General features: G+C 30.4%; 2 protein-coding genes and 1 long non-coding RNA gene across 6 annotated transcripts in view; 1 reads left to right on the top strand and 2 right to left on the bottom strand.

The window, feature by feature from the left end:
- LOC120356747 (TBC1 domain family member whacked-like) overlaps positions 1-22291 on the bottom strand; it is a 512462-nt gene that overhangs the window by 331770 nt on the left and 158401 nt on the right. The gene's annotated exons all lie outside the window — the stretch shown is intronic.
- Positions 1-22291, top strand: part of LOC105196579 — a 183825-nt gene that overhangs the window by 42260 nt on the left and 119274 nt on the right. The gene's annotated exons all lie outside the window — the stretch shown is intronic.
- LOC105196591 (transmembrane protein 132E) overlaps positions 1-22291 on the bottom strand; it is a 133334-nt gene that overhangs the window by 24839 nt on the left and 86204 nt on the right. For both annotated transcript variants that reach the window (XM_039453409.1, XM_039453410.1), the window contains exons 3-4: positions 13096-13239; positions 1771-2044 (exon numbers count right to left, since the gene is read on the bottom strand). In XM_039453409.1, coding sequence (XP_039309343.1) covers positions 1771-2044; positions 13096-13239 — 418 coding nt within the window. The remainder of the gene's footprint in view (positions 1-1770; positions 2045-13095; positions 13240-22291) is intronic.

The following is a 22291-nucleotide window of genomic DNA, read 5'->3' as shown; positions in this document are numbered from 1 at the left end:
ATTACAATAAATAATTTATATCAAATGTAGCGCTACAAAACCGCACTTAGAACAATGGATTGTTTAGCTGGGAGAGCAAAAAAATTCGCTTTTTGTGCACTTGGACATCAGTGATGAGCACTTGATGAGTTTCTAATGTACATTTTGTTCTCTTTATTGAAAAACGCTGTAAATCGCATTAGTTTCCCTCCTTAAGGTGATGCTAAAGTCGTCCTTTTTTACCGACCAAACGTTAATTTTCGGGCACGCCGTTCTTCTAATTGCATTTACAGATTTAAAAATCCTTTTCCACAATTAAAGTATAGACAGTAATGTATAACGGACGCTATATAAGGATAAGAAAAACAAAAAAAATTGGAAAATTATTTTCAATTTAAACTTAAGGACTTTTTTGACGTCGGTATTACAGATTTTTCCTTCGAGTGAGAGTCGAACAGCACGCGCGGAATAAAGAGTAAAGGGAATAGCGCTAAAGCCACGCGAACAAGCTAGCGCTCTTTGTTAAATGTACTCATGAATTATGTCATCTGTCCTTGCTCTTCGATTTTAGCGCCATTTATCACGGCACCCAGGAACTATCTACTGCTCTGTTTTACTCTTCCCACTGATATCGCATGCAAGAGTACACACGAAGTAAACACGAAATTTTGACGCTATAAATTATAAATCTTCTATATTAAAGCATCTAGACTCATTTTTAAAAGCAAAATATTGTACTTTAATGTCATCTCTATGACGGATGGTGCTTGTTTTATACGTGCAAAGTGTGAAAATTTTATACAAAGATGTTTCAACGCCAAAAGCCAACAACGAAACTATAATTTTCGTTTTCGTTATAAAATTGTTGCGTCCGTATATATTATTGTCAACACTTTAATTGTGGAGGATTTTTAAATCCGTAAATGCAATTAGAAAAAAATGATGTGCACGAAAATTAATCGCTTTCAGTCGATAAAAAAAGACGACTTTAGGATCCTCCCCTCAAGCTTAGGCGCATTTATCTCGCGCCATTAAAACGCTTTCGCGTCGTATACGTTTACCGAACACATTATCCGTTTCGCGCACTAGCCCATGATTGCGTTATTTGCTCCGCCCACCGCGCTATCACGCGAATAGTCAAAATCGTCCGCCCACTTAGTCGTAAACTTCAAGTGCGTGACTCATGAATTCCGTTCCGGGATCTAACGCCACATTGCCAGCGCAACTGATCTACGGGTTACGACATTCGATTAACCACAAACGCCTGAACGGGCACATTTGTAAATATCTGTAAATACGCGTAACACCTGTACAAATCAAGTTTTATTTTTTCAAATAATTGCAAACATTTATACTTATTCGGAAGTATTCAGAACTACTGCACTGAGTCTATTCTTATTGTGTTTATTTGTACCAACTTTATTCATTCTCAGAATAAATGTCAAATAAAAATTAAATTCTACGCGACTATGGTTAAGTTTCTTTTCTTCCTTTTGCTGAAACTACTTTTGGGATCGAAGCCAACGAGCTTATTCGCGCCTGAAAATTCGGTTGTTTCTTAACAACTTAAACTTAATACCTCATACCAAATTGATGAGGTCCTAACACTAAAATCGGCAGGTTTATTGTATTTTAGCTGTTAGCATTTATGCAGTTTTAATCTGCTTTTTATGCTTTACAATTTGATGTACGATTCATCTCTATACGTGGATGATCCAAACTTATACGATATAAGCGAAGCTCTTTCAAAGGGAGTACCAGTTAAGGATAACAAGAAGTATCGCATATTACCTTAGAAATTGGAAGTACCGCTTGTATATCATCCTTCTGTATCTCCAGCCGTGCTTGCAGTTTCCGTCTCTCAACATGGTGATGATGATGGTGTTGCATTTGGCGTTGTTGCATTCTTTGCTGCGACTGATCGACGCCCGTCAACTGGGAGCTATTTTCCTCCTCGCCCTCAAGCGTGTAACGTACACTCCATACGATTCTACCGCCGTCCCAACTTCCGCCTATGCCTTCCTCACTGGCTTCCAGTAACATCGTCATTATTTCTTCCACGGACCTTAAAAGAAAATAATAATCTTCGAAACTTCTGTGACATTCATGAAGAACATTAAGGGATGCAAACTACTTTCCAAAAAACAAAAATTTCTGATGAAAATTTGATCATTAGAGGAAAAAAAGGCGTCATGGAATGGAGGAGAGTAGAAGGAAAGGAAAGAGGCTATATGTGATATTTTCTTCTGAGACTCTAAAAATCAGAGAGTTTCCAACGTATCAAAGAAAAAAATGTGCATAGTATCAACGAATGACGTTCACTGATTTGAAATTTATTGATACAATGAACTTTTAACTTAATTAATATTGTGAATATTACATAAAATACTTTTGTATTAGCCATAATTGAAATCAATAATATAACAAATTATTGTTTATTAATATAATGTACTTGAATGTATTATAACTTAATGTAACATTTAACTAAACCAAAGTTTATTTTTTTAATGACCATGTTCATAGAATTAATAAACTAATTCATCCGATTGTTAATCAAATCACTAATTCATGTGTACTACAAAATTTTGTAGACGTGATTAAATACATATTCAATGTATTACCGCATTATTTCATTAAATGCATTGTTAATAAAGTTTGTACATTAGTTTAGAGGAGAAGAGGGTAATATGGCACCCATTGTTATTTCATTAAATAATTTTGTTTATAATTAATATTTTCTATTGAAACTTGAATGATTACATTCGTCAGAGTGTTGTTTGACAGGTTCAAGACTCAAAGTAATAAAATATTTATTATTTAGGACGTGATTTATAAAAATCTAATACACTGCATAATCGGTGGAAGAAAAAAAGTGGTTGTAATGTGGCTATCTATAAAAATAATTAAAAAAAATTGGTTTAAAGTTTAAAAAAAACACAGTACCTTGTTACAAAATTATATATTTTTAATTTTCCGTTGTTTAGAATTTTCCTGATTTAGAATTTTCCTGCGTTCAGAAGCTTTAGAAATACCATTAGAAATTTCATTAAAAATATTATTTTATCCCTGTCTAACATTAAATAAGATAAAATGATGTAGCTAATGTTTTTAAATACCGCTCTTTAGAATGACAATCGATTTAACGAAGAAATATTTCGATATATAAATTTCGCTTAAAAAACCATATTAACAATACTTCATGTTATTGTTTTAACTTTGTATAACTCAAAATGTACACGGCCGAATAAAAAGTTGAATAACAAAAAAACACTCGAGTGTATGTACTTTTATGTGATAATACACTCAAGTTTAAGAATAATGAGGAAGTGTAAGTAATAAAAGGTTAAAAGTGTACCTTGAAAAAGTTTAGAAGTGCTCAAAAGTAAAAATGCCTTATAACAATTTGTCAGTCATTATAAATTGGCATATTAGCATCACTAAAAAATGGCGGGCTACTAAACGAATAACTCCATAAGCAATTGTTAGAATACGTCACCTAATAACGGAAATAATAGTGGTAGCCATATTGTCGATAGTAGCCATAATATCCTCTTCTCCTCTAATAATTAAATGCATTACAGAAAATGTTTTAATAACAAAATTCGTTAATACAACAAATTTTGAAATTAAAATATTTTTTAAATTCATTGTATCAATAAATTTTAAGTCAACAAATATTTTTCCTTAATACTACGAGCAACATAAAATATCAACAAAAATAAAAACATTAGCTTTAAGTTTAAAATGTTTTAAAAAAATGTTGTGGCATAATAGCCGAATCTGTATATTTGTAAAAAAATAGTAAATATTTAAATTTTTATATTGATACCACAAGCGCTGTAATTAACTAATGTTAGTATAATAGGTTATCGTTCCAGAATCTTATGTTTGACTCCCGTCGATGCGTTTACAAAAATTTGTGAAACATTCTGACGAAGGTAATCGTTCAAGTTTCAATAGAAAATATTAATTATGAACAAAGAATGATTTATTCAATAAAATGAAAATGGGTGCCATATTACCCTCTTCTCCTCTAATTGTAATTCATAAAATAGAATATAATACGAAACAATGAATATAGTCTAAGCAATAAAAATAAAAAATAAGATTTGTTAAAAAAAAAAATAAAAAAAAATTCTTGTCATCAGCATATATGTCATCTATATATTATTATCGACATATAGAATGTGGTGCCAATGTTGAGTGTATGCATCTGGTCTTTGATATCTACAAGGCAAATAGAAAAGGGCCAAGTATTAAATCCCGAGGGACCTTGACAGATAGACGCCCAGAACGAGAATTCGTTGGGACTTGGACGCATTGAGATCTGTCGAAGAGGTAAGACTCAAACTAGTGCAAGAGAAGAAATATGGAAACAGAATAGCTTGCGCAGCAGTAGTTCTTGGTTAATGGAAGAACTTAAAAAGTTGAGAAAAATGACCATTTTGCGATTAATGGTCAGCTTTACGTTATCTGTCAGCTTCATGAGGATCGTTTGTGTGTTACCATAACGAAAGTCTGTTTGGAGAGGATTGAGAAACTCGTGAAGATGAGAAGAGGATTGATCAAAGACGATATTCGAGGACTTCGGAAAAGAAACAGAGGAGAAAGATGAGACGGAAATCAAAAAAAGATGAGGGATTTTAGATTCTTGATTTTAGAAAGAAGGATAACGTAAGACAGCTTACAGAGAGAAGTAAAGAAAAAGTACACACAAACACAAGCGCGCATACATACGCGACATAAAATCTGATTGAGCAACCTCTACATGATACACCTTAGGGCTTATGCGTAATGGAGAAATATTAGATATTAAGAATAGAAATCAAAATTTTAGAATCAGTTTCCAAAAAACATTGTAGGTAAATAATAAATTATGTTATGTCTTGTACAAATTTATGCCTCACGTTTCATTTGTATCTATTCAGTTTAATCATTGAGAAAATTGGTTCTAAAATTTTAATTCCTATTGCTAATATCTAATATTCCTCCATTGTATGTTATTAGGTAACGTTAATGTCAATAATATTATAACTTCCAAGTCTTATAAAGTTTGAAAAATACTGATTAGAAAAAGATTTCATTACAGTGTTTTGAAAAGCTCTCGACGTCAGTTATAAGAAGATGTGATAAAAAATTGGAATTTTTATTTAAAAATATTTTTAAGTGATTTGTATGTGATCTTAACATTGGTATTCAACATCATATTACTATTACTATGTAACACTGCTTGAAATCCATTTAAAATTCAACAATATTTGTATGAAACATCTAAAGAAATTTTATGCTATTTGGGGTCCAAGTTTTGTTATACCTTGTATATAATAGTGGATGATTAAAAATGGTTAACATTCCATTACTGAATAAAGATCAGAAATGGTTAAAATTTCATTACTGAAAAATTTTCAAAATTGTGAGGTAAATTAGTTGTAATATATAAAATGATGAGTGGAACCATATAGATAAATAATGAAGTTCTTTAGTTTATTAAATCTATCAGTATTAATAACAATTTCCTTGGTAGATATTTTCGGAATCCGTATCCATAAAATTGATATTAAAATCAAGTTTATTAATGATCTAAAAAATTATTTCTTTTAAAATATTATTGCCAAATTATTATTTCATGTAAAATGATACCTCATCATATGCTTCTACCTATTACAAACGCCAACAAACAAATGTTTCATACAAATATTATTGGATTTTAAGTGGATTTCAAGTAGCGTTACGTAGCAATAGCAGTGTGATGTTGAATACCAATGTTAAGATCACATACAAATCACTTAAAATATTTTAAATAAAAATTCCAAATCAACAATGTTTTTTAAATGTTATTTTAATGTTATTTATTTTTCATTAATTATATAATTGATTTTTAAAAATAATAGTTATTAAATGTCTATTAAATATTAAAACAAACTAAAGTATACTCGCATCTGAATGAGAGTTATTCAAATTCTTTACAGTTTTTTAGGGGGAAAAGAGTTCTCACATTCAGATGCGAGTCAGCATCATTTATCTTTAAATTGATTTCCAATTTAATAAACGTGATATTATTAATTCTTTTTCAAATTAGAGCTGTGTTATGATTGAAAATCTATTCGGGGCACAAAATTCTTTATAGTTTTTTGGGGAGAAAGGAATTCTATAGATGCTTCCGAGCATCGTAACTATTAAATTGCTTCTCAATAATATTACGTGTTCCAGCATCAATAACTGTGTATCAAATCCGACGAAAATGCGGCGCGCATAATTCGGAGATTATACAAGTTATTATTTAATACTAAGATCCGCTGTAACCAATATAGGCCGTCTCATATTTATATTTGACACTTTTATCGATCCAATTTTAAATTTATTCTTGTAGCTTGTTTTAAAATCTTTCCAACACACTGTAATAAAGTATTTTTCTCGTTATATCTTGCATTATAATGCTTGAAAGTTATAGTACCGTCAATATTAAAATTACTTGAATTGTTGTGTGGAAGGTTAAGCGGTCGAATTTATAACGCACACAAAACACACATGCACGTGTGCACCCACATGCATATGATGTAAATTTGATCGCTCAACCTTCTATATATTATCTTAGGTAATATTAATACTGGTTCTGTAACTTTCAAGTCTTATAACTCAAGATTTACTTAATAAAAAAATTTTGTTATAGTATTTTGGAAAGATTTTGAAACAAGTTACGAGAATATAAGTGCAATAAAAATAGAAGGGGGGAGGGGGAGAGACATTCCATTTGAAAAATTCAACTTAACTTTTATGACCTTGTAGACTTTACCCAATCAAACTCTTATTATCATACATTTTTAAATCTTACAACTTGGTTATTAATCATAGTCAAATAAATTAAAAGCTGTTTGAACTTTTCGCAAGCATACAAGTCAAATAGCTAAAAATTACTTTGTTATAAAATATAAACGAAATCCTAATATGACCGAGAACTGTATCAACAATTTAAATAACGAAAATGGCTATATCGATTGAAAGCAGTGTTCAACAATGTTGCGCTTAGATAACTTAAAATTTATTTAAATAAAGATCAGATAAATTACAGGTAAATGTATCTCAGATACGATAAAGATAATTTAATTTTAATTTATCTAGATAAAAGATAAAAATGATACAGTTTTATTTAGATAATTTTCATATAATGTCGTTATTAAACAAAATAATTTACGATATAAAATATGTTCTTATTTTTATTTCCAAATCATTATATTTTAAAAACAAAAGTTCTTCAAATAATTTAATCTAACAAAAAATATTTCTCGTTGAATTTAAATCAATACGCAGAATAAAAATCTAAGTTAAAAGTAGAACGTATATATAAATATAATTCACATTATATGTATAATAACTGATTAAATTTTTTCTAAAAGTTTTCGAATTTTACTGTTTTGGGACAATTTTTAAATTCTACTTGTTTGATCTGAATTGCGTTTGATATAAATTGTCAGTACCAAAAATATATAGTTCGTATTACGTATCTATAGATTTTCATTACTGACAATGAGTTTCAGAAAGCAACTCCGGAAAAAATCTGTTAGGATAAATGGTAACTCGGAGGTTGAGAGTAAAGGCAATATATTTTATTATTATTGTTATTTGCATTAATAATTTTTTTAGATGAATTTACATTTACAAGATTCATTGAACTGCACGCTGCACATTTGCCAGACTTAAAACACAGAGTTTTAAAAACCAATAAATGTAATGCTTACAAGCATCTCTACGGATTTCCTCCTTTATTTAAAAAACTGTAAAGAATTTAATGCGAAAAATAAAATTATTTAAATGTGTTAATACATTTTCCAATCATATTAGGATTTTGTTTACATTGTTTACTATATACATACATGTTGGTTAAAATTAACACTCATTAATCGATTATTGCGATAAATATTGCCAAATTCCTCGATGGTTAAACTGATTAAGACACCTGAATGTAAGAGGATCCAAGTTCAAATCCTTGACCAAAGTAATATTTTTCGCAATAAATTCTGTACGGTTTTCGGAATAAGGGAGAGATAGTAGAGATACTTATAAGCAAAGTTATTAAACTAATTAGCAATTTAATTTTCTGATATTACATTTCTCGATTCTTCTTAAAAACTGTGTTTTAAGTCCGGCAACAAATATGCGACGTGCAGTTTGAGGAATCTTGTAAATGTTTGTAATTTTACTTAGAAAATTGTTGAGCATTAAGATCTTCTTACGACCGCTATAGCAATTCTCGTTATGTAAATATTTTGCAATGGGTTATCAAATATAATTCTAACGTGATTGCAATTTTATATTTAACTTATGACGAAATCATCTTTAGCTGTTTGATTTGTATACGTGTGATAAGTTCCTCAAATTGTATTTTATTTACTGACTGTGATTAACGACTTACATTGCTTGTGTTACCAATGTTTTTATTAGCACTGGCAATGATCGGATAAAGAGTAAAAACATTTGCCATTATATAATACACTATTTACAATTTAAAATAAACATTAAGCAAATACTGGAGACGTTGTATTTCTAATTTTAATCTAAAGTGATGCTATAAATCGTACAAAGTGATGATAAAAATAACCAAGTAATTCAAGTCGTTACCGTTACCGACAAAATGTAACTGCGTTACTATTAATGTTATAAATAAAAAAATGTAACATTGTTAATTATTCATTGCTAAAAAAAAACAATTGTAACAACATTATAAGTAATATATTATTTTCCAACTCTGAACAAATTATATAAGAATTTAATGAATTCTTTGAATTCCTATACAAAATATGCAGGGTGAGTTTTAATTCCTGTGTCAAAATTTTATCATAAGAGATGACTTAGCGATTGCAACTGTTAGATACACTCTGTATGTGTGTATATGTGTACATACATATACAGGGTAAATTTTACAGTTGCAGTTGATAAGTGAATCAAGTTTCAATTATAAAAACACAAAAATAAATGATACAATGTAAATAAGCTGTTTAGGGAGCAATTTCTTACAATTTTATTTTTTAATGAGTTTCAATAGCATTTTACAAATTTTTTAAAATGTTTAGAATTGTATAAAGTATCCAAAATTATAATTTTTCAAACTATTTTAATAAAGATGTCAAGCTTGAATACTTGTCTTATATAAACTGGCATTTTATCCGCAAATGTTAGGAGATGAGACTGCGGATTATATACATATAACGGTTTCACAAAATATCTATATTAACTATGTAACTGTCGAGAAACATGGCTCAAAACTATGTAACAGTTAGCTGGTTTTAAAGTAAGCACCGAACCACAGAGTTTAGCTATTACGTTATTAAATATTATAAAGAGCGTATTTTACGTGTATCTTTCTATATTCCTGCAAATTTTTACCGATTCGTATTAGTATCGCAATTCCCCTTCGTAGTTATAACTTTACAACAGTTTAATGCACACTTAATTATGCACGATCACATTAGCTAATCTTTAATTTATGGAAAAATCGAAGTGGTTTCTTCCCCCAACTGGCATCTTTCTCAATTTACCTTAATATGTTTTTTCATTTCCGAGAAATTCAATTCTGCCACGTCTATCTGTCAATGGTGTACTGTTCGCGGATGACAATTTCTTATTGTCAACACTTTGTTAACAACAAGCTATAATTAAAAAAACTTCAAAGATCATTCAGCAAATATTTTACATCATGTGTAAAACATTAGACATCATTTGTCATCAGTTTGCAATTATGTTGCCGGTATTATACTGTATATGAAATGCGAGCTCGTCGCGTGCCGTTATTTTGCCATCAACATGACGCATTATTAATCCTCAATGTTTGCTCTTGAAACTTCGTAAATTGATGATGTCTATTTGCTCTCATGTTGCTAACTCAGTTTGCACATAAGATTCTGATTTGGCATATTGACGGCAATTTTACAACATCTCGTGCAGTTTATTAGTTTACCTAATGTGTTAAATCACGCTTGGCTGTCTGAGTAGCAGAATATTAAATGTTAAACCGAATTATAATAAGAGATTGATATCTAAAATGATACACACAAAAGAGCAAGTAAATGGATCAAATCCAAAGATTAATTCAGAATTATTAGATGATTACTATGTAGTAATATCCTTGATAAATTTGTTTACAACATACCATAAAAATGAAAATAAACTTGACAGATCATAACAAATCGATCGGTTCGAACGCTTGGAGTGTCATTTTATTTTGTTCGTAGTGTCAGCCGTTTATTATGTCTTCTTGAGATTCTTATCTTATCAAGATGAAGGCAGCGACATTATTTCAAAATAATTATTCAAAATTATTAACTCCGAGCAGCATTTGCCTAGCTATGAGGAGTCGGTATCACACGCATTGCATCTGTTCTCGATGTGAGAGTCGTTTGCGTTTGCTACCAGCGCACGTCGCGTAGAATCTCGATAAATGGAACCTCCGGTGAAGTCGCGCTCCCTCTCCACCATTTTATCGCAACCATTGCGTGCGTGCCAGGTGGCATTAACCCTTCGCTCGTGCTTGCGCGATCGATGATCCGCAGCAAAAGTGGATGTAAATCTCCGACCTCGCGGTGGCGTGCGCGCAAAGCTGCCGGAGTTCGAAGTCGAACCGAAGTGGAATCAAAGCGGACCATCGGGTTAATAGGCGATAAGGAGGATCTCGCCTTGGCCACTCGGATTTCTCCACCTCCTCACTTTCCGTCTAATTTCAGCACACATCGCATTGCTACGTCAGCAATGGCTTCATTCCTTATCAGCGCTTCGCAACCGCGATATATAAGCGATCGTTCGACTGTTATTGAGAGTTCAAATCGCCCTTGCGAGTTGCGTGATTGATAATGATGCGTTGCAGCGCGCTGCCTTTTTTCGCGAGTTTACTCGTGGGATTCGCAGCTACGCATGTCATTTGGGCGTACCCTGCGCAAGAAAATGTGCAGGATCTGGACGACGCACTGACAATAATGACGACATCGACCACCATCATCGGTAATGTCGTAGACGAAAACAAGTCCGACAGTTCAAGTTCATCTAGCGAGGAAAAGGATGATAATAAGCGTACGAGGAGAAATTCGTACCTTAGTGACAAATGGAGGTCTTTGGAGAACAAGGAGCAGGAGGAAAAAGTGAACGAACTTGAGCGCGTGAGACGTGCAACTAAATCGAAGAAAGATGACGACGATAGCAGCAGCAGCAGCAGCAGCAGCAGTAGCAGCAGCAGCAGTAGTTCTTCCAGTGACGACGATGATGATAATAACGACGATGATGACAATAACGACGATGATGATAATAACGATGATAATGGCAATTGTAATAAAACTTGCAAGAAACCAAGTGGGAAGAAGATTAGCAACAATAAAAAGTGTAATTATGACGACGATTGTAAGAAGAATAAGAAACGACGCGTGAAATCAAAAAAGTACGATGACGACGATGAAAATTGTGACGATGACAACGATGATGATGATGATGATGATGATTTGGAAGAGCAGGCAAAGAAAAACCGAGGAAAGAGGGATGCTGAAAAGGACACTTCTCAAAATATATCATCGTCCGAAGAGAAAGAGAGTAAACAGGAAAATCGATTTATTCGAGCGGTTCAAGATACATCGGAGAGCAACTCATCTGAAGAGAAGAACAATCTAAAAAGTCGACCTGTCAGAGGGGTCAAGGTTAACACGGAAAGCAGATTATCCGAAGAGAAGGACAAGCTGAAGAACTCGCGATTTATCCGAATGACTGAGGACATTTCCGGAAGTGAGTATTTCTCCTCGTCCGAGAAGAAGAATAAAGCGAAGAATCGATTTGTCAGAACAGTCGAAGATACTTTGGACAAGAGTAAATCATCGTCCGAAGAGAAAGACAAACTGAAGAATCGATTTGTCAGAATGCTCGTTGATACTTCGAAAGAGAGTAAATCGTCTTCAGCGGGAAGAAATAAACTGAAGAACCGTCTTGCTCGGTCAGCCGACGATCCTATGAACGAATATGAAAAAAGGGGTGAGAACCCCTTCTTTATTCGCGCTTATAAAATTGAAGATGTCAGTCAACCGCAGCATATCGTAGAACAAATCGATAAACCGCATAATCGAGCGATTCGATCGAATGATAACAAGGAAGAGAAAATACATAAGAAGAAAATGAAGCGTTGCACGCCCAAAGCGACTATGAAAGAAGATACGAGTATCTTAAATCAAACATCGCTGCCAACGGATTATCTTCCGGTTTGATAACATTTGGTACTATTATTCTTTTATATTTTAAAAATACAATACAGGAGACGATTGCATTTAATAATGTAATTTAAAATATTGTCGCTTGTGTGATTACAGCAAACTTTTTAAATCAAAATAAATATACTACAATAAATAACTTTGTTTGTTCTTCATTAATCAACACTTTTGTAAAACAAATAAAAAACAGAAAATAAAATTTTATACGGAAAAGAACAAAAAATATAATTGTATGTTATAGTTAAATTACATAAATGAAAAAACTGACATAAAAAAAATTATTTTATTTTTTAAACAACTAGTTTCTATTAAAATAAATACCTTTAATAAAAAGAATGTTAATATAAAAATAAAAAGTCGGTTTTACCATATTGAAAGAAAAATTTAATGGATCTTTACTTTTCAACATTTATTCGCTCGAAAATTTTTATTTTATTGACTTTGCAACAAGATTTATTTTATTCATACTCTCGGTTTAACGAATGAAATTAAGGAATTTCAATTATTTATTACATTAATTGTCCTCGTGTTCACAATTCCATTAAGAGTCATTCTAAATTCACTGGTGTTAAAGACTTTAATAAAAATTGCGATAAAGCGGATCAATCTTTTGATTGGCTTATTTATAATTCCTTTGGTACATTTCGAACAGCTCTGTACATTTTCGGAAATAAAAAGAACAAAGAAAAAGACTATAATATCATCGTTTCATTATTCTTTCTGAGCATGCATTCATGCGAAAAAGAAAACAGATACTATTATCTTTGTTTATCCACTATTTTGAATCCACTTTGTCATAACTCTTATTAAATTAACTTTAGCCAACATATGTTTATGGAAAGCAAATTGCGCAACAGGACTATTGCGTATACGATGTACTTACATGCTCGATATGCGTGACGAATTTTCTTTACGTCGCGCTGTGAACGTGGCAGCTGTATTCTTCACATTGACATCACTATCGACGATCCAGTCCGGACTGCTAGATGAAGCATCTAAGATCTTTATACCGGATTTTACTCGTGCCCTAAAACATACCATAAATGCACGATAAGTCAAATAATGGAAAAAGTGAGAAACGACATATAAAACATAAAATAATGTTACTGCACATAAATAATAAAAAAAAAAATATATAAAATACTAAATCATAAAATTATAAAAAATATTTAAATATTATTATCTAAAATAAATAATATTTGCAATAAAACAAAAACTTTTTTGTTAATACTAAAGTCAGATCTATATTGCCTGCTTTTATTGTATTTGAGTTACTTAATGATTATAATTAAAAGACTAAAATAACAAGCTGAAATAATCTTTTCTCAAATTAATAGACAAAGAAATATATTCATCTTTACAAAAAATAGAGATTTATAAGTTGCATATTTTTTATATGCAATATCATCGACGTTCATATATTTTTTGAATAATTTACTTGAATAATCTAAAATGTTATTTGAAACAAAAATTAAAAAAACTCTTGCAGATATAAGAAATTAATTTAAAATTGTAAAGACACACACACGTACACACACATATGTATGTTTATACATAATGGAGCATTCCATAAGGAATAACTATATATATATATATATATCTGGAAACATAACTGTTGTATATACAACTACATTTAAAAAATAAAACCCAAATTGTAGTATCTTTGTATTTTTATTCAAGAATTTTCATATGCCAACGCAAGTACAGAGGAAAGATATGAGTCGTGAGATACCGCGATATAATTGTTTTGCATTGAATTCCAAGAGCAACAGTTAAAATTACTTCGTTACAATCTACTTAGACATTGTAGAATGATTACTTTAGTGTTTACTGCGTTTTCATAAAAAGTAAATTTCCATTTTGTAGGTAGCATAGATTTTTACAGGTATATACCTATTCTCTAGGTAATTTTGAGAAGTATGTTAGATATTAATTTTTTAATTTTAGTTCAGCTTGAACGATTTTACAGCCTCATAGTGGACGTTGCATAATGGTTATTAGCAGCAAAGAAATCATTTTAAAGTTATTTTTTAAGAGAAAGTTTTAGTTTAGGTTAAAAAAATTGATTTTTTTTTTATATTCTTTGTATCTCTAAAGTGTATGAAATATGTCAGTAAAAGAATTTTGCAATGTTCAAAATATTAAAACAATTTATAACTTGTTGAACAGAATACTGCACCGGTCGATCAATTTTGTATATGATCTCTTTCTTTGAGAAAATGTGCAAGTAGTCCTTTGGCCAGTGTATGAAGACACTTCTAGTGATGATTTGTACCAGCAATGTATCGGAAGAAACAGACAAAACTCTAATGAAAGTCTGAACACATGTGTCTGGAAATTTACTCCAAAACATTTACACTTTGCTTCTAAAACTGTCGAAATCGCGATTTATTTGGCAGTAAATATAGTTAATGAAGGATATTCAATTCTGAAGCTAAAAACAGCTCAGGAATCATTGTTGGTATTCAAAGTAAAGAGATTGCTAGAAATATTAATAGACATCAACAGAATAAGCACAAATCGAAAGAAAAAGCGTTCAAATGCAGCAAAATGTGCTCTTTGAACAGGAGGAGCGAATGATTTATGGGCCAAGAATCGCTGATCGAAGTTAGTTACAAAATATTGCAATTAACTAAAAGTTATCATTAGTAAAAGTTTATCAACTAAAGTAAAACTTTAATCGCGTTTTTCTCGAAACCATTTCAAACTGGCGAGAAAAATACAACTTCAACCAATCATTCAATTGACTTTAATTTGTTTTACATAAAATAGATAATTTCTATGAACCTAAACCTGCCACAATTTTTTTTTTTTTTTAACCGGTTGGAAGTGAAATAAAAGTCGAAAGAATCGACATTTAACTTCAAATGGTCACCATTTTGTTAACTTTCAAGTTTTGCAGATGAAATGAGATTCATAGTTTCACAAGTTTAACAAATTTTAACAATTTGATTGGTTTATTTGTTTCAAAACTGTCAAAAGTCGAGTGAACTGTTAATATTTCCTTTCTTTTTCCATAAAATATTTTCTTTTCTTTCCTTATAAAAAAACTGTAAACTGTAAAAGTACATAAATTATGGAATCAGATCAGAACCTCTATTAAGTCAAAGAAATTATTTTAAAAAATTATTTTTTTTTTAAATAAAATATATATTTTATAAAATATGCATAAAATCTTTTTTTATGGCAACACAAATTTATCAACCATAAAATTTTATCAATTATCCTACAGATTAGGTAGAAATTTATCGGGTATATAAAAAACGAACATAATTTACAATTTACTGAAAAGAGAAGAAGATGTATTTATGAGATAACAGAGGATTAACAACTAATGTCATATAATGTTATACAAGCAGCTTTTAATTATAAAAAATGACAAATTAATGATCCTTCGTAAATCTTACATATTAAAAAGTGCCACAAAACAAGGTTTCATAATCTTATAAAATATATTTTCTCTAAAAAAATAACTTTTTAAAATTTCTTTACTGTTAGTAAGCAGTTAGTTACTATGTGTGTAAACAAAACATCTACAAAGAATAAATTAATTTGTGATTTTTTATAATTAAAAGTGCTTTTTACAACATTAATTGTTACTATTCTACAACATATTCTTCCTTCTCACTCCTTTGTTCTATTTTCAGTAAATTACGTTTTGTTCTATGTACATATCCGGAGTTATTTGAAAAAAAGTAAACAAAATGGTATTCCACTCTTTTCCTTTCTCTACGTATTTAAACAATAAAACATTCAGATCTAAAAATCGTATTTAAAAAGTCAAACTAATGTGTCCGAATTTCAATACTCTCGCATGCTCGCAAATTGTTGATTTGCGTACATTGCGGACTGTCTCCTGTTGCACGTTTATTTTGCGCAAGATACTACGAAATTTTTCTTGGCATACATACGAAAAAAAATCAATGTCAATTTTTTAATTTTATACTCGCATTTATCTTTCTCGATCTTGCCATTGCAGTTAATTCTCAATAAATTGTCGGATGTAGATTTCATTAAATTAAATAGATACACCGAGAATTTGTCACATATAATACCGTGCTTCGAGCATCGTCTCTCGTTTGTCATTGCAATAATACTGTTACGGTTCACGTGCACGTCGCGTCGCGTCGTTTGACGCCGGTGCATCCGCGGTTGAAAAAGCCGGATTGAAATTTAAGCTGCACCGCGTCGCTGCGAAGTTACAAGAAAGTTGCCAACATTAATAATGGAACTTCGCATGCACTTCGCGTTTTATCGTATGCGTTTGACGCTTCTCGTTCGTCCAGCAATCTTCCTCGCTGTTGCTTCTTATCGACATCTAAGAGCATTCTCGAAGAACGCGAAAGGAAAAGAAAGAGTAAGGAGTAGAAAAAAAAAATGCCAGTAGTACTAGAAACAACAAATAAGTAACAAAGTTTTTGCAAAGTGATTAAATTTGATTAATCTGAATTCGATTAATTTCAAATATTTATACAAATGTGTACATAAATGATTCATTCTAGAATAAAGAGTAATAGAGAATTCGATTGTATCAAGAAATTGAATGCTTTCGATGTAAACAGCTTATTTTAAAAATTTAATTATTTATTTTTACAAATCGAACAAGAATGCCTTCTACGATCGCAGCTAGATCTTCGTGCTTGTATTGTTTGTGTGATTTTATATACTTTCCTCAAGTTCAACGATATAATATTTATTTTTATTTTATTTTAGATTGTGTTTCTTTTAAACTGGTGATCAGCTTCGCCTCTAAAGTTGAGGCAAATCGGACAATTTCCTTTTCTTGAGTTTTTCATTGTGCAATAAGAAATACTATGTTTATACATGTATATTATTTTATTATATAAAAATCAAGCCAAAGCTGTAGAGATTAAGAATTTATAGTAAAACTTGATAACAAAAAATTAGTTTTTTATTATTTTTTTTACCTATGAAGAAAAATTGATGATCAGATTCGCTTCGGTCTACTCTACGGCAAGTCTAGCATATCTAATAATCATAAAATATCCGACTATCATGAGGTATGCGATAAATATTTCTATACACGTTCCTTTTGATTTCAAGATTTTCGTGTAGATTTCTGAAAAATTGACAGTGAGAGAATCACGCACGATTACGCGGAAATATGAATATCCAGATGGAAAATGCGTGACATTCATATTTATCTTTGTCCCGTATCATCGTAAGAAAATATAGAATCGTCTCTTCTTTGATTATGCCGGAGACGTTTTCCCTTTATCACCGCCAAGTCGACTCGCTCGCGCGAGGGAGGAGAGAGTTTGCTTCAAACTAACTCACGCTCCAGTTATGTAACCAGGTCACGGGGTCGGTATCATACACGTAATATACAAAACGAAGAAGAGAGGAATGCGGCTGAAGAAATGCGTCTGTCCGATGCCGTAATGCATACATATTTGCTGCTATGCGATGTAATGCTGCGGTACATTGCGGCCAACAAATCATATATTGTCATCGTTGTCGCAATACGTAAAGCCGGACGATAGGATGCATACCGAGCTAGATTACGTACACTGCAAAATAGTCTGGTTGCAATTAATGGGAAATATAATAGATTTAACTAGTGTACTGAGAAAAAAAGTCATGAACTAGATTACATTTTTCAACTTGATTGAATTTCTTCAGTTCAAATACTTATGTATTTAACTCAAGTGCGTAAATACTTGAATGGAAGAAATTTAATGAAATTAAAAAATTTAGACATTTAAATAACCTTTTCTCTCGGTATATGTCTGTTAGAAAATAAACACATCAAAATTTCAAAACCGAATTCTTGTAGAAATTTTCAAATGATGTGATTAATTCTTTCCTGTTACAGATATATCAGAATTTCTTGAGAATAATATTAAATTTATTTATGTGATAGTGATTATCTAATGTTCATATAATTGTTAAGAAAGAAACGAGCTTTAGTTTTTTTTTTGTATGTGATAATATTTTAGGTGACATTATTATTACATTTTAACATGTAAACGTCCAGGTTCCTTAATTTTTTAATCATTTACTTAAAGCAAGCACTCTATTGCGATAATGTATCTTCTTAAGCTTTTCTTCGTTTGCAACTCAGATTAAGGTCTTCAGTCTCGGGGAAGTCGTTCTTACAATAATTTAAGCTGAATTTTTCGAATGCACGAATGCAATGTCGCTCGGCGAAAAGCGGATTTCGCAGTGGAAAAGTGTACTGAGTGGTTAATACGAAACTTTGGTTCAAGCCAGACCGGATATTAGCTTTCCAAGTTCTCTCGGCACATTTACCAAAGTCGAGCACGTGGCCGACTAATAAGTACAAAAACGCTGTTACCAGTAATAATTCAATTTGCCTTCTTCCTCCTTCCTCCCCTCAGGAAAAACAGGTACCGCTGTCACTTACTGATTTGTGTATTGGTATACGGTTAAAGAAAAGTTTTGATTTTTCTTTAATTCGAATAACAGGAACAACCAAAAAAAATTTTTTTGTTGCTTCTTTTATTAGAATTAAAGAAATAGTTTGAATATACAACGTAAATCCTTTTTTAAATAAAAGAATTATAATTTTAAAACCAGAACAACTAAATTATTTTATACATTTCTGTTACATTCTTTGAATTAAAAAATTATTGGTTTAAATTAAACAATTTCACTAAATAATTTATTTACTTTAAAAAGGGATAATAACGTCATTTCTTAAAATTAAATAAATTTTTATTTTTTTAAAGAAAATTTTTACTTCAATTAAAAGAAATCAAGTTAAAACAATTTTATCAATTTAAATACAATTTTTCTGCAAAATAGAAATTTTGCTATTTTTTCCGTATAGATCTCAGTTTTCGAGTTTTTAAAAATCGCTCTAAACATTTTTTTAGAAGCAAAAAAAATAAATAAAAAAGAAAAAAAATTATACACGCGACGAGTTTCAAACTCGTATCCTTCGATTTCCAATGTGAGCACATAACCATCTAGTCGTACTAATCGATTTCCAATATGAGCACATAACCATCTAGTCGTACTAATAATGGAGGATGTTAACGTAACGGTTCAAGTTAGTAATTTTCTATTGTCAAATTATAAGAAAAATGTAGGAAGTTTTTATCCAACACAAATTAGTTGTAAAATAAAATGTTTGATGTCATATACAACATTATTATTGTGATTTTACCTTACAAACTATGATTTTGCTGCTTTGTCTCCAAGAAAATTGTATACATGAACTTTTATAAATTTTATTAGTATAAATTTTATGTAGTTTTTGCTTTATATCTAAATTAACACACATTTTCCATTATTTTTTTTTATAAGTTGATATTTGCTTGTTGATAAAATTGACAAGCACGTGCCACCTAACTTATATACATTTCTTCGACTATTTTGTTCATCACGCTATTATAAAAATATATCTGTAATAGTACTTTTGTAACATAATAGAACACATTCCTTCTTAAAGTGAAGATTTGATATCGAGAACGTTGTCATCATTATTAACATTATTTATCTTTATAACTATACTGCACTGCCAAATGCATCAGTGTCATTCAGCATATCGCGTATCGCCTTACGCATCAAATGTGAAATCGAGAAACTTTTATTTTCTTACAACGTTTATGAATTTACTACAATAAAAATTCACTACAATAAAAATGCGCGCAGCAAATTTACAAATATAAACGGCTCATGTAACGTTTTGATGCGATTTCGCAATATATGTGTGAATTTAGAAGTTTGCTATAATTTTACAAAACTCGCGTGACGCCAATGCGCATTAGAGATTTACGTATCTCGAGGTCATGGGTAATGGAATTTCACAATGTAGTTGTAATTTAAAGATATAGTACATTTTTGTTGGATAAAAGCTTCCACTTTTGTACTGATTTTACAACGAAAAATTCTAACAATGTACCTTGATTTTGACAAACTGTATTAAAAGTTAACTAAAACAACATTTTATTGTGAAATCAAATGTAAATTCGTAATTTTTAAGTACAAACATTGCACGTATCGGAAATTTACTAAATTCGTGTGTAGTAAAAATATGTTGTGAAATCGTAAACATTTCTAATAGTGTACGCTATAACCTAGAGCGCGGCTGATTTTCGAAATTGCTGCAATATTGCTAAAATGTTCTGTGCAATATAGGTATCCACATTTGATATCATACACGTAAACTCTCTTAACAAAGTTATAGACTAATTTGCAAACTGCCAAGTTTAAGGTCTTTGCGGATACCTCGTTTCAAAATTCCGTTTGCGTTAAACGTTATAGCATACGGCTTGCATTATAGCGCATACTCTGGTGCATATTGCTAAATGGGAATGACGTACGATTCCGATTTTTTTAGAAAATCTATTTTATGTTTAAAAAAAGATCGATTTTTAATTTGATTATATTATTGATTTGATTTTAATACAAATCTATTATTTAAATAAAAGGAATCGATCTTCGATTTTGAAAATCAAGATCTTGTTCAGAAGATGCAACAGTTAAGGTTCCGAAAAGGGGAAGGTCTCTAGCATACATCCATTTGGTGTTTAGAAATTTTCTAGATAAGCTGTTTGAAGCCATGTGACTTCTTCTGTGCTTTATTATTCGCTAACGCGAATCGCATGTTTGATAACGTGCAACATCTGTGCCATCAAAAAGATTGTTTTTTAAAGCAGGAAATATTGTAAATCGAAATAGAATATTTATAGCCAAAATATTTATTGCTTTTAAATTCATTATCATTAAGCGAGCGGAAAATAAATAATTAACATTAACATTTTATTTTAATCCTTTTTATTTTGTTTCCTTATTTTAAAAGTGTTATAAAAGTAATACTGAATTACATATAATTGTAAACACAAAATAATTATATAAAAAACAATATTTCAAAAAAGCACTAATATGATGTGTATTTATTACAGAATAAAATATACAAAATAAAATATTTAATAAAAAAGAAGATATAGACGTATCAGTCTTTCTGAATAAATAAAGACAGACATATTTAAGTCTTTCTTAAAGTCAAAATAACGTTGGTACAATCGAGCATTAGGCACACTAAGCATTACAGTGATAAAAAAAGTTTTTTTAAATGAATCGCGCGCGCGCACTCTTAATTTGCTTTATCCACAATCATACTAACGCATATATTCCTCAGAAAAGAATTGTTCTTGATCGTCCTGATTGTTTTTCACTCCAAGCGTTATAATTTAAGCCTCAAGATACGAGATTAATTATTATCTCCATACGATATAGTTTCATCTTCTCACTTCCGGTAATTAATTCACATATCTTCGGTTTTAATTGTTTTGAATTCAAAATCTTAATTAAAATAAGCTCAGAGTAAATTAAGCTTTAGCTTTAGTTAACAGTAGAGAAAAGCATTTAAAAATTTGAGACACAAAACGTCAATTTATTTTTCTCCTTACGCAACACTGTAAAAAAATGATACATGAAAATTTGTCAAAGTAGCTAAAAACAAAATATAATTTCTTCAGACACAATTCCGACATATTTTTTATATTATTTATTCTGTAAACAATTTATTCTGTATCTGTGTGTATACAAAATTGTTTAAGTTTCGTGATTTGTTTCTAACTTGAGGCTTATCAAATTTATTCATTTAAGGAAACCACTTGATTTGGAAGATAAAAATTTTTTTTACATTGTTTCATTAAATTAATTCTTTTAAGAAAATTCCCAAAAATTACATTATTTTCAATGCCTTACATCGAAATCTTTAAACTTTATCGAAAAATATTATAAGTTTAGTTTACAAAAAAAATGTTCTTGAACTAATTTACTTAAATTGTAAAATTATTTTTCACTTATTTATACTTACATAATTTTTTTGGCTGAGATATTTGTATTTTTCAAGTGGAAAAAGATGGGTTGTTAATTTCAATAATCCGACTTTCACAAGCAAAACATGTGATAACTTTTAATATTACAAACTCTTTGGAAAATAACGGTACTGTTATATTACGAAGATGAACATTAATATATATCATGACATTCTTATAAAGATCTTTTTATAAAAACTGAAATGTCTGACTATAATTTAACTAAACTACTTGAATTAACTCCATTGGCGAAAGCTATTATAA

The sequence above is a fragment of the Solenopsis invicta genome, chromosome 9, assembly GCF_016802725.1.
Source record: "Solenopsis invicta isolate M01_SB chromosome 9, UNIL_Sinv_3.0, whole genome shotgun sequence".
Classification (NCBI taxonomy): Eukaryota; Metazoa; Arthropoda; class Insecta; order Hymenoptera; family Formicidae; genus Solenopsis; species Solenopsis invicta.
This window is presented reverse-complemented; position numbering and strand designations above follow the sequence as displayed.